The 12,936-nt window shown below is 37.9% G+C and overlaps 1 protein-coding gene across 3 annotated transcripts in view; it reads left to right on the top strand.

The window, feature by feature from the left end:
- The window catches only part of CDIN1 (CDAN1 interacting nuclease 1), a 222,761-nt gene that overhangs the window by 87,036 nt on the left and 122,789 nt on the right, over window positions 1–12,936 (top strand). For all 3 annotated transcript variants that reach the window (XR_009518377.1, XM_060004960.1, XM_060004961.1), the window contains exons 6-7: window positions 10,651–10,730; window positions 11,082–11,131. Coding sequence is in view for 2 of the 3 variants with exons in the window: in XM_060004960.1 (XP_059860943.1) it covers window positions 10,651–10,730; window positions 11,082–11,131 (130 nt within the window). In the remaining variant the exon portion in view is untranslated. The remainder of the gene's footprint in view (window positions 1–10,650; window positions 10,731–11,081; window positions 11,132–12,936) is intronic.

Consider the following 12,936-nt stretch of genomic DNA (forward strand, 5'->3'; position numbering starts at 1 on the left):
TAGGCAGCTTGTCAAGTATCCTGACACAAGCAGTTCCTCAGTTGTCTTTGTGAGCCATGCATTCTCAAAGATGGTGATATGCCGTAGCCAGATACCAAGTATATCTGCGGCATTGAAATTTCATTGGGGAGCAGTTAAGAAAAAAACATCTGAAAGTGTCCTGAGGCGGCCATAATGAAACAAACTAAAAAGAGGTGAAGAAAGATTGACGTAGACCAAACATAGGGCCACAATGCAATCTGAAACCTTGTAGCTTCAGCACCAGTAATAAACTTATAAGAATTATTTCTCATCTTCTTGGTGTGACCACAGGATTAGCTAATCCTCCATGTAAAACCCCTCAGATATGTAAAGATAGCATTGAGGAAGTATGATATCTTTTTTCCGTACTGTGCTAAGCATTATTTTTTTCCTTCAGATTTTGTTTTCTTTGGGCTATCATGGTTTCAAGTCTTAGCATCCTGATCAATCTTCTGTCAACAGGTGACAAAGTAATATTTAATAAAGTGCCAAATGATCGGTAGCAATGAGTTCACTCCGCCCCACAGTATGAGGGAGAGGAGAACAAGAAGAATTAAGGGAAAACTTTACTGGAGGAGGTGAGAATTGAACTGAGCTTTGAAGTTTTGGCCAATGGAAAGATTCAAAAGAACATTCCAGATTTGGACGATGGAGTCTGGGGTGGAATTAAATATGTACTTGGCATTAACCACATGCTGAATAAATTTCTGTTGAATGTTTGTTCGTTGAATAAGAGTTGATGGTGTATGATGGCTGTAGAGCTGCAAGTTGCCTGAGACAAGAATCTGATCAGTGTGACTATTCATGCTTTGGAGACACCTTCCTCTTGTCCTTATATAATACTTTTTTGATGACTCTAGTTCAAGTTATTTCTTACACAATTATGTGCTAGTTAGAGAGCAAAATTATAATTTGTCCCTATAGGGTTCCCTAATGTTAAAAAGGTATTTCTTATTCAGCTGGTCACATGGGATCAGACTGCTTTAGAGATCACTCCAGTGCTACAGGAGAGCTAGCGAGCTGCCTGGAATTCTCCAGAGGAGTGGTTCCAACTGTAAGAGAAAGTAGGCTCCTGTAGGCCACTGGCAATATTGAAATTGTCCAGAAAAGACTCTGGCAGGCCAGCTCCATGGAGATGTAACTTGAGACCTTCATGACCTTGATATCCAAAAGCCTTAAACCAGCACTTGAAGAAGAGATTAAATTCTAGCTTAAAATTTAATTCTAGATTAAATTTTAGGCTTTGCCATTCTGGAGCTCAGCCTCTGGAGCAGCCGCGTGAAGAAGCAGAACTCCTGGTGTGTTTTGGGAGCAGCTGTCTTCCCCATCCAGCTTTTCAGCTGCAGGGATTGTTTTTTTTTATTATTATTCTTTGCTTTTTCAATGGAGGGAGAACCAGGTTCTAACAACACTGTGCTGTCTGCACTTGAATTTTCCTTCCAAATGACCCGTCTCATCTTTATCCCTGTATCATCCATCCCTCATTTCATCTTGTTTTCACTCCTGACTGCTGCTATCCAGTGTATAGTCAGCCCCATGCTGGCTCACTTATCATGCTTAAATCCATTTGTGACATCGGATTGGAGGTCCCATGTATATATGGTCTTGTCTTTGTTTCAGTCCAGGTGTAACCTAGGCAGATGGCACTCTTTGCAGTAGGCAGGACTTCCAGGGACCTTAAGAGTGAAGATGATTCACCTGCTTGTTTGCCTCCGTTCCTTTCCGCAGTGGCTGGCCACTTATCTGAGCTTACACTAAGGAAAGGAAGAGTTATAAAAGTGGGTGTGATGTTAATGATTTGGGCAGAGTTGCTACTTGCTTGATTGCTGATGCTTGAAATGCCCTTAGCTGGAGGGGAAAAAATCTCTCTCTTCTATGGTTATAGGCAAGACTTAAAATACAAACCCCTCATGCAGCGACAACACATTAAGCTTAACACACACAGAGGTGGAAAGGACTTCTACCAGGTTCTTTCCAGAGAGCAGGTTTGATTCCGGATTGTGCACTGCACACACTGAATCCCACAAGGGGGCGCGGCAGGGGTGGGGTGTAAAGAGGGAAATTCTGGCATTGACGCCTTTTGCCTGTTGAATAGACTCACTTCTGCTGTCTCTCCAAGGCCGTGGCAACATGTGCGTGGTAAGAGCAGGCTCCTGACTTCATTTATACCTCATGAAGTTTTTCTTTTTTTACCCTCTGGACCATAGAAAGTAACAAATGATTTTGATGATGTGATTTTGGGAGGCAAAAAGCAGGCCACACTGTAATCTAACACCGGCCAAGGCAACAGCCTAACGACTGTAACATCCCAGGTCTCAAACAGCATGTTAGTGCTTTTTGCGTGTTATTTTATTTCATCTTCACAACAACCCTACAAAATAAGCACCAGTGTTAATGCTCTTTTACTGATGAGGGAACTGAAGGTCACAGAGGTTAATTAACTTGTTGATATGACACAGCTAGCAGGTGGAAGGGCCAGGCCTCAAACCAGGTCTATCTGATTCTAGACTCAGCGCATAACCACTGTTCCGTGCTGCCTCTGCATTTGAAAGCGTTATAGTGCATAGCTTTGCAAGTTTACCTTTCCTTTAGAAGGCATGTTTTTCCTCTTTTGAAGAAGATGTAAAAAAAAATTATGGTCTTGTATGATATCTGAGGCTAGGTCATAAGAAGTCATAAACTTCTGCCTGGCTCCCTTGGGATGCTTGCTCTTGGAACCTACCCATCAATTCAAGGGGAAGTTCAAGCAGACCTCAGAGAAGTCCAAATGGAGAAAAACCGAGGCCCCTCTCCCACAGTTATAGCTAACCTCACAGCAAGCACAGATTTGCCAGACCTGTGAGTGAGTGGTTAAGAAAGTGAATCCTCCAGCACCCAGATAATCCACTCCAGTTAACGCCACACAAAGAGAAGCTGTCTCCATTGAGTCCAGCCCAACTTGCCAAATAATGAGCTTGTTAAGAAATTGGTGTTTAAAGCCACCAATCCCCTCCACCAAAAAAAATATGGGTCTGTATTTGAGAAGCCCGTGGAATTGATTCTCAAACCCTCAGAAACAAGTTGTTTTGTTTCCCAAGCCTGTTGATTAGCACAGTGCTTTGACCTCTGACATGGTAGCAGCCTTTGGAGGGGTCGGGGAACGATTTATTTCCTAGCCACCAATGACCATTCTCCCATTTCCCTGGCCTAGCCAGACACCATGCAGCAGAGAGGACTTCACGGGTGATTTAGGTGGTTCCATTCTCCAACCTACCTGCATATTTGCCACCTGCCCCTCTCGCTATTGTCTGGGGCTCCAACTTCATGGGAGGACTTTTTTCTTTATATATTTATATAACTTTAACTGCAAAAAAAAAATTAACAAAGAAACAAGCTTTCCCTTGAACTTCTTATTAAAGGGTTTCCAAAAACTTCAGCAACATAACAGAGTGAGTTTTTGTGGATGGGCTACGTTTCCATGACAAGGACATAGAAATGATAGACCAAATAAACAACAAAAAAAATCTTTTAAAATACATAATCAAGTTCAAACAAAGGAATTCAATCTCTAGTTACAAGAAATGGAGACAGAATGTATATTCAGAGTGGTGAACAGGGGCTCACACTGTGTAGGTCCATAAGAATTTTTAGCTTTAGATGTAGACATAAAAGGCCGGGGCTGGGATTTTTAACACCCCATTGGGAAAGATGTGCAGCCAGGAGCTGGAATTGAGCTTCTACAAATAGCCCAAACCATGAAAAAAAGGAGTAGGAAACTCCACGTGCCTAGAGAAAATGTAAGGAAGCTTGCTTACTGTATATGGACTTGGGTTGTGGAGTATTAGGAGAGGAGAGAGAAATTAGAAATAGGTCAGCACCATTTGTGGGTATAGGTTCAGATTTGCATTCTTACTTACTGCAGGAAGCCTGAGCTAAGAAATTAACAATAAAACTAGTCTCTGCAAAAGTATACATAAAACTACTTTGTCATGGTTATTTCCGCAGCACAAGTCAAACAATTCTTTCTGAAAATAAGCTAACAGTAAAAATTTACAAGGCAAGTAAGGAAACTACCACCATAGGGAAGATAGGTAAGTAGGTAGGCAGGTAGATAGATAGATAGGTAGAGAAATCGTATACTATGGACTAGAGATGAGAAAATGAAGTCACTATAAATTTAATCTATAAGATGACATTTATAAACTAAAATTAATATATAAGCTGATTGAATAAAAAGAAAGACTATAGGGACTTCCCTGATAGTCCAGTGGTAAAGAATCCTCCTTCCAATGAAAGGGATGTGGGTTCAATCCCTGATTGGGGAACTAAGATCCCACATGCCACAGGGCAACTGAGCCCCACGTGCCACAACAACTGAGCTTGTGCGCCTCAACCAGAGAGAGAAGACCCGTGTGCCGCAACTAGAGAGAAGCCTGCACACCACAACGAAGACGTGACGCAGCCAAAAAAAAAAAAAAAAAAAAACGGAAGACTATAACTGGATAAATGAAAGAATAGGAAATAGTGTGAAAAGCACATTTAAAAATACAAAAATAATGTTTAGAAATGAAATAATTGTCATTGAGGTTAAAAGCTCATTAGATGAGTGAAGTGTTGGATTAAACAATAAAAATTAGAAGAATTAGAACAAAAGTTAGTGAATTCTAGGATGGATCTAAGGAAAGTAACTTTAGTGTAACACAAGAGATGAAGAGAAGGGAAATATAAACACTTTATAGGGGTAGGAGATAAAATAAGACCTAAAAGATGTCTAATGTAAGCGTTCCAGAAGGAGAATGGAGACCAAAGCTGAAATGGCTCATTTCTTTCAAACTGGTTAAAGGCATTTATCCTTAGACTCATGAAACATAGCTAATTCCAAGCAGGCTAAATAAAAAGAGCCATACCCAGGTGAACAGTGATGTAATGATTGGATATCAAAGAAAAATCTAAAAGCAACCAGAAATTAAAGACAAATTACCTATATAAGGACTACCATTAGACTGACAGTAGAGTTCTTATTTGTAATAGATGTCAAGAAACAATGGAATCATATCTTCAAAGGGCTGAATCTTAGCCTGTGATTCTGTGCCCAGCTATATTATCATTCAAGAGTGAGAAATAAGTAGAGATATTTTCAGACAAGGCAGAACTAAATGATTTACTACTCAGTGATCCCAGTTGAAAGAACTAATAAATGAGGTGCTTTAGTAACAATATCCAATTTTTGGATATTGAATCCAAAAGTAGAATGTGGAATTCAAGAAGCAATGCTGAAAAAGGAAATTGACAAACATGTTGATAAATCTAAATAAGCATTGAATGTTTAAAAAATGTTTTTAAAAATGGAAAGAGATTATATAAGTGAAGATTCTCCAGAGAAACAGAACCAGTAGGACTGTGTGCGCGTGTGTGTGTGTGTGTGTGTGTGTGTGTGTGTGTGGAGAGAGAGATATGATTATAAGAAATTGGTTCACAAGATAATAGAGGCTAATAAGTCTCAATATCTACAGTTAGTCAGCAAGCTGGAGACACAGGAGAGGCAATGCCAGTGGCCTAGTTCCAGTCCAAAGGCCTGCAGGCTTGAGACCCAGGAGGAACCAATATTTTAATTCTAGTCTAAAGGCAGGAAAATACCAATGTCCCAAGTCAAAGGCAGTTAGGCAGAAAGAATTCTCTTCTACTCAGTCTTTTTGTTCTAGTCAGTCCTTCAGCTGATTGGATGAGGCCCACCACATTAGGGAAGACAATCTGCTTTACTCAGTCTACCAATTCAAATGTGAATCTCATCCAGAAACACCCTTACAAACATCTAGAATAATGTTTGACCAAATGTGTCACCCTGTGGCCCGATCAAGTTGACACATAAAATTAACCATCACAAAGACTAACTAGGAAATTGTGTTTACAAACAAGATGGTTGAACAGAAATAATAGGCACAATAACATGGAGGCTGATGAGGAATGGGGGCTTTCTGATTGGAGTGAGTGCATTCTAAATTACTTATACTCAGAATTACAAAGGAGGTATGATTAGATTAGATATTGTTTAAATTTTTTTGAGAGGACTACTGAAGAAATAGATACAAAGTGTATTACATTCAAGTGAATAAAGAGAGAAAGGGGGCATAAAGAAAATTTAATCAACTAGGAGGTAGTAAAGGAGAAATGGAGAAGGGAAGAAAATGGTTACCAGAACATGGAAAACAAGAGGGTAGAGATAAGTCCAGATGTCTCAGTTGCAAGTGGATTAAACTCACTTTTTAAAAAGCAAAGATTTTCAAATTTGATTTTAGAAAATCTGGCTAAATGTTATTAATAAGAGTCAGGCCTAAGACTTAATGATAAAATGAAGTTTAAAGTAAAGAAATGGAATACCAGATATATCAGGCAGATACTATCCAAAAGAAAAGTGGTGCAGCAGTATTACCACTAGGTAATGTTATGTTTAGCACAAAAAAAGAGATTGAGAAGGTTATGACTTGATGCCAAAAGATATAATTTCTAAGAAGTATATGTAAAACAATGAGTTTGTACACCCAACAAAATAGCCTCCTAATATAGAAAACAAACATTGATAGAATTATGTGGAGAAACTGACAAACTGACAGTAGTAGTAGATTAGTTCATATCTAGTGTGGAAAATATTAATAAGAATATATAAGATTTGAATAATACAATTAAAAACCTTGACATACTAGACATACCTGAACTCTGTACCTCAATAGGAACTTCAGTGATTTTTAAGATATATAAAACATTTATAAAAATATGTTCCATATAAAAACACAAAGGAAGTCAAGCACATACTTCCAAATTAAAATAAACATCACATACATTGACCACAATTAGATCAAATTGGAAATATAAAAAATGAAATGTTTAAAAGAATTTATGAGTCAAAGATTAAATCATAATGGAAACTACAAAATATTTATAAATGACAGCAAAAATTATGGCATGTAGCTAAAGCAGAATTTAGAGGAAAAATTATAGCCTTAAAAAGTATGTTAAAAGATTAAAAATGTATTTAATAAACATAGTAAATTAGTAAAAGGATAAGTGTAGCAAACTCAAAGAAGAAAGCAGGAAACAATGATCACAAAAGGATAAATTCAATGTAACTTGAAGAAATGGAGCAGTAGAGAGAAAGCAAAACCCAAATTTGGTTTCTTGGAAATACTAGTAAAACAAACCAACCTCTAACAAGAGTGATAAGTTTAAAAGTTTACACAAATTAATCTTAGGCTATCCAAAGTTAATTTAATTGCCGATCCAGAAGCTAAATCAGAATGGTGGGACATGGATATTTATTATATTAGCCTCCTGCCTTCTTTATGTTAGAAATATTCCACAATAAAAAGATCATGATCTTTATTTAGGCATTATGCCTTAGTCCAGGCATCGCCTCTTGCCTGTCTTCTGTGTAGCGTGCTTTAACAGATACCAGCTCTCCTATTCTTGTACATCTTCCTTCAAGTGACTCATGCATTCTTGCTTTGCACATGCTTGGTAGATAGTTGAAATCCCAGCAGTTGAAGCTGTGACAGGGTTAAATTGTGAAATCAGCAGAACGACTACCTCTAGCAAAGGTTAGGGAGAACAAAACTCCTGTCTACCTGTGGTCAAAATAGATTGATGTACATTGGACAGATGTCATGGCTGGCCTAGGGACAGCTTCTGTGAAAGGCATAGGCTTCCGTGAGGGTTCCTATCCCCAGCCGTCCCAAGATTGTCCAATTGCCTTTCCTTATCTGGTTGATGTTATTATTCCTCCCTTTGGCATTTCCTAAGCTTCAGAGTATGTGTGTAAATGTATGCTTGCACTCTGGCTTGATCTGAGATGTAGACCTCCTCAAGCCTGAGTGCAAAGACCCAGGCATGGAGGGCAGAGGCACATCCTGCATCTGGAGCCTTGGCCTGCAGTTCCTATGTGTTAGCACTTTTCTCTCGTGCTCTGAAAAACGGCAGGTTGCAAGAAGAGAAAAGAGCTTTTTTTGAGTTTAAAATGAACGCGGACTCAATATATAGTTTTTACTATTCAATTTAAAATCACTGACTTCCTCTCGCAAGCTTCCTTTGATTTGAATAGTGTTCTATTCAATATATTCAAACTATTTTTTTTAAGTTTATTGGCAATGATTCTTAATTCTGGTAAGCACACTGTTCTAAAATGTATATTGTGAGGAAAATTATGATGTCATCAGTTTCTTTTTTCTTTAATATTTCCCTTTCTTCCCTCATAAAATAAATGACCTAATTTTTTTCTGTACTAGGGTATTGTCCCTCTTCTTTTTTAAAAAGGGCCTTTATTTTATGATTTTAGCAATGAGTTTGCATATAGTTTGGTATGAGGTCAGTAATTTTCCCTAGAATAGCACTTTTGGGTATACTGTCTGGTCATTTAGTAATCTTCTTCTCACATGGGTATGAGAGTTAGCAGTGTAATAACTTAGCAATAACCAGGTGCATGTGGAGAAGGTGCTTTTGTTCCCTTGAGACACTGATAGCATCATGGGTACCACAAAGGAATGTGTCTGCCATTACTATCCGGTGACTGAGTGGCAGACCAGAGAGAGTGCAGTCCCTCAGGGAAGGTGACCCAGTGCATGTGCGATTGCTTTGTTCCCCTCCTACTAGCCTGGCCTTAGAATTAAGTTGGGAAAACAGAGTGAGTTTACCAGGTACTTTTCTATCTATTTAACACTATTGTTGGAATAATCTATTCTTTTATAATAAGACAGTTTGCTGCTTCATATTTCCAATGTTTGTTCCACTTATCCATGGTAATGTCTTTCCGAAATAATTGAGTCTAACTTAAGCTTACATGAGGCAAATGCCTAAGCCTGATTTGTTTCTTATTATTACTTAAACTTTAACAAAATAAATAACAAAAAAGCTGTTGTAGCTGTTTTCTCTAGGGACTCATGTAAGAACCCTTAAAGGTAGTCATGTCAGATAACATTATCACTTTCTACAGAGGAAGACACCGAATTTGAGAGGTTCCGTAATTTGCCAGGTTGCAGAGCTGGGTATAGGGATAGGGCTGGATAGGATTCCTCCAGTGATGATGATCTTTTCTGAGACTCCAAATATGGCCTCTCCACTTGCAGTGCAAACACATTTATAAATGGCTATTAACTATATAACATTGCTATAAACATGCAGTTATGGGACTAAGAATAGGAAATAATTAAAATTATTGCGCTTCATTTTTTCTTTGTGCACTCCATACTATGCTTAAGTGAGAAAGATGTCATTTCCTTATTTCCTTCCACAGAATTTACTAACATTTATCCTATCTGTCAGTGTTCTTATGGTACTGAACTTGATAAAGAACATCATAATCTAAAAAAATACGTTAAGCCAAAAATTTTCTCAGAACCTGAATGACATAGGTCTGTGGTCTGTGTTCATTCTGTTTAACTAGATAATTATCCAGTATGCTTTTAGTTTGTGCTTGTAGGGACCAGACCCTAAGCTATTTTGGTAAATGGGAATGAGTCCACTGGAGGACTTGAAGGAATTGGTTCCTAAGCAACACCTGACTTAGCTTCCATCTAGAGACGTGCCTTCCTCCCATGCTGAGGAAGAGGAGTTCTGGCCACCATGGCTTCTGCATGCCTACAGTAAACAGTGAGGCCAGGATCTCCTGCCTCACTTTTCAAAGGGTGTGATCTGATATAGCATCCCTCAGAAGATGCCTCCCATAGTCCCTTCTGTTGCAGTTCCCCGGGATAAGGTCAATTTAATTTGCAACTGGGTGTGATGAGACGTTTTGGGACAAAAATTCGTATATAAATATAAATGTGTGTGTGTGTGTGTGTGTGTGTGTGTGTATTATTTTCCCTTATTTATGATTGGCTCAGGGCTTCCCTGGTGGCACAGTGGTTGGGAGTCCGCCTGCCGATACAGGGGACACGGGTTCGTGCCCCGGTCCAGGAGCATCCCACATGCCACGGAGCGGCTGGGCCCGTGAGCCATGGCCGCTGAGCCTGCGCATCCGGAGCCTGTGCTCCGCAACGGGAGAGGCCACAGCAGTGAGAGGCCCGCATACTGCAAAAAAAAAAAAAAAAAAAGATTTGCTCTATTGTCAGTCAGTTTTACCTACTTTCCTTACCTGTGAAATGGACATAACATTTCGTGGCAGTTGATGAGAATTATTTCAGAAAGGTTTAGAATTCAGAGATGCTTTCTCGGCTGAAAGTTATTTTTTATTGACGTCATTGAAGTCTTTGAATCTGACCTGCCTTCACTAAGCTTTCCAGGTACATATGCTTGATTATAACATACTTACCTGCAAAAGGTAAATATTTTCTTTTCTGATTGTTTTTGTTGTGGTTTTCTTTTTCCCCCAAGTGGGCTTTTCCAAAGCTAATTTATCTGCAAAGAGACATATGCTTTAGGTCTGTACTTGTTAATTTACCTTGGAAAAATTAGGTCATCTTCAAATCTGGCAATGTGGCTTATAAACTTGGCAAAATGGTCTAATTAAAAGCTTCCCGTAGATTTGAAAAAAGGAAAAAAATGATTAGTATCAGTAATGTTTTCATTTTCATGCTTTGTGTATTTATAGGTATATGTCACTTCTCATGTTGTATTAAAAGTATGTTGACTGTCTGCTAACAGTTCATCTCTTTTCTTCTGCAGCCTCCAAGTCTGTTATAAATAGTATGCTACGGGACCCTTCTCAGATTCCAGATGGAGTTCTAGCAAATCAGGTCTATCAGGTATTAATCACAGCTGTCTATTTTCAGTGGCAATGCTGTTATCTGCCTAGCAGAGTAAAGGATTTTAAACCTCATTTAATTACTGTCATCATAAACTATCACTGAGGTCAGGGTGCACCATAAATGGCAATGCAATATTTGCGACAAGAGCATTTCACTTTTTAATAGCTTGCTTTTATAGTGAATAAAAAGGATGCAATTTTTGTTTTCTGTGATTAAATCTGAACAGTCTTTTGATAGCTTTTTAAATTTTTTTTTTTAGGAAAAGGAATGACTGCTTTTAGGATACTATTTAACTGCAACAGTTTTTGTAGTCACTCATCCCAGACCCCTTCTCTTATTTGTCTGCAGTGCATCGTGAACGACTGCTGTTATGGACCACTGGTGGACTGCATCAAACAGTATCCTTTCCCATAAAATTTTAGGTGCACAATTGACGAGCTTAGACTCAGTGGAGGAGATGTGTCTAGCTTTAACCTGACATAAAGTTCTGCTTCACAAAACACATATCATACTCTTCTATTTTATATTCAATCAACTGGAGGGTCACTGCAGACCATTCTTTTCTACAGCTTAAAAAAAAAAAAAAAATCAGATAGGCCCCGGGAAGATGTCAGTTCAGCAGTTGCACAGTCACAGGCTTATTTCAAACTGCTTGGTTTTCAGTGAGTTTAAAGGTACAGAGTCATGAGGCAAGTAACACATTGTCTTGGATGTCTAACCATTCCAGTGAACATTTTTTCAAATATAACACATTTCTATTTAAAATGAACCAAATTTAGTTGAGAATAAATTTTGAGCCTGGAGTTAAAGGATGATGTGATTAAAATGCCACCAGAGACTATCACGTTTTAAAGGGCAGTAGATTCTTATTGCTTAAATGTTGATTACAATCTGAGCTCTTGCTTGGGTTCCTAATAAACATTTTTAGAGAAAACCAAGCTAATTTTTCCCTCTGGACTGAATTTAAGGCTATGAGAACAGATGTCCAGTCATTCTTCATTAAAGATATTGAGATTACTAGAGTTAATGCTTGCTTCTTCAAACAGGATTTGAGTGGACAGCAACTAGACGTGGTGAAGGAGGACATTTTTAATCAATACCTTTAGTAGTGTTGTGGCAACACTAAGGATATTGACAGTCCTTGGCTCAAAAAGTTTATTCAAAAAGTAAATAATTAGCAATTTTTTAATGGGAATCATATCTATCTGAGTCCATGAGTCTCATATTTCTTAATAATATAACATGCCCTTCCTGGGTTTTGTTAGCATGGGTGGCATTGCGACCAGTTGTGACTCGGTGATTACCAGTAAGGAGGCTTTTTGTTAGGAGTCAATGAAATTTTTGTAAAAAAAAAGATTCATTTTCTTTTTTTCATAAAGTTAACCTTTGAAAAATAATCTTTTAGCAGAGTCCTCTTGTAAGAATATTCAGTATCTATGTTACAGCCCTTGGTATATTTATTCTTCCAATCTAACTTAATCTATTATATTTATTAATATATAATATTAATATATTATAGCCCTTTGTATATTTCTTATTCCAATCTAACTTAAATTAATAAAAATCACAGCATTGTCATAAGCTTGCCTCTTTATTAGACCAAAGTGAAACTATACTTCTATTTTCAGTGTAAAATTAATGATAGTGTTAGAAACTGTCGGAATGCCAACCTCACATTGCTACAGTGATAAAGTTTAGCACATTCATATAACAACTAACACCATCTCAGAGTATCTGGCGTGGAATTACATGTTAATTTTGAAGCACATAAAATAGTTAAAAATCAATTTAAAGTTAAGGTTTTAAAAGCATAATGTCTTTTGAAGGATTGCTTATTGATTTTAAATATAACTATCTAATTATATATGCATGGACTAACGTATGAAGTCAACTGCTTTGCAAATGCCAGGAGGCTGTTTTTCAGTAATAGTTGAGATGCTTACGGGAAACCAGATTGCTGTATTGCTGGGGAAGAAAATGGCTTGTGAGGCTATTTACAAGTTTTGCCCCATGGTCACTGCCATACATCAATAATAGGTATTATTATAGAGAAAGTCTAAGTGTTTCTGCTTATGAAGCATTATAAATTCTGTTTGGAGTATTTTCCTTGCATTTTTGCCATCATTCACTTTCCTTTTTTGGCTGTGTTATTGCCAGTAGAATTTAAAGTAGTACATGATTTCAGTTGATAAAGATAATGATG

Source organism: Delphinus delphis, chromosome 2 (genome assembly GCF_949987515.2).
Source record: "Delphinus delphis chromosome 2, mDelDel1.2, whole genome shotgun sequence".
Classification (NCBI taxonomy): domain Eukaryota; kingdom Metazoa; phylum Chordata; class Mammalia; order Artiodactyla; family Delphinidae; genus Delphinus; species Delphinus delphis.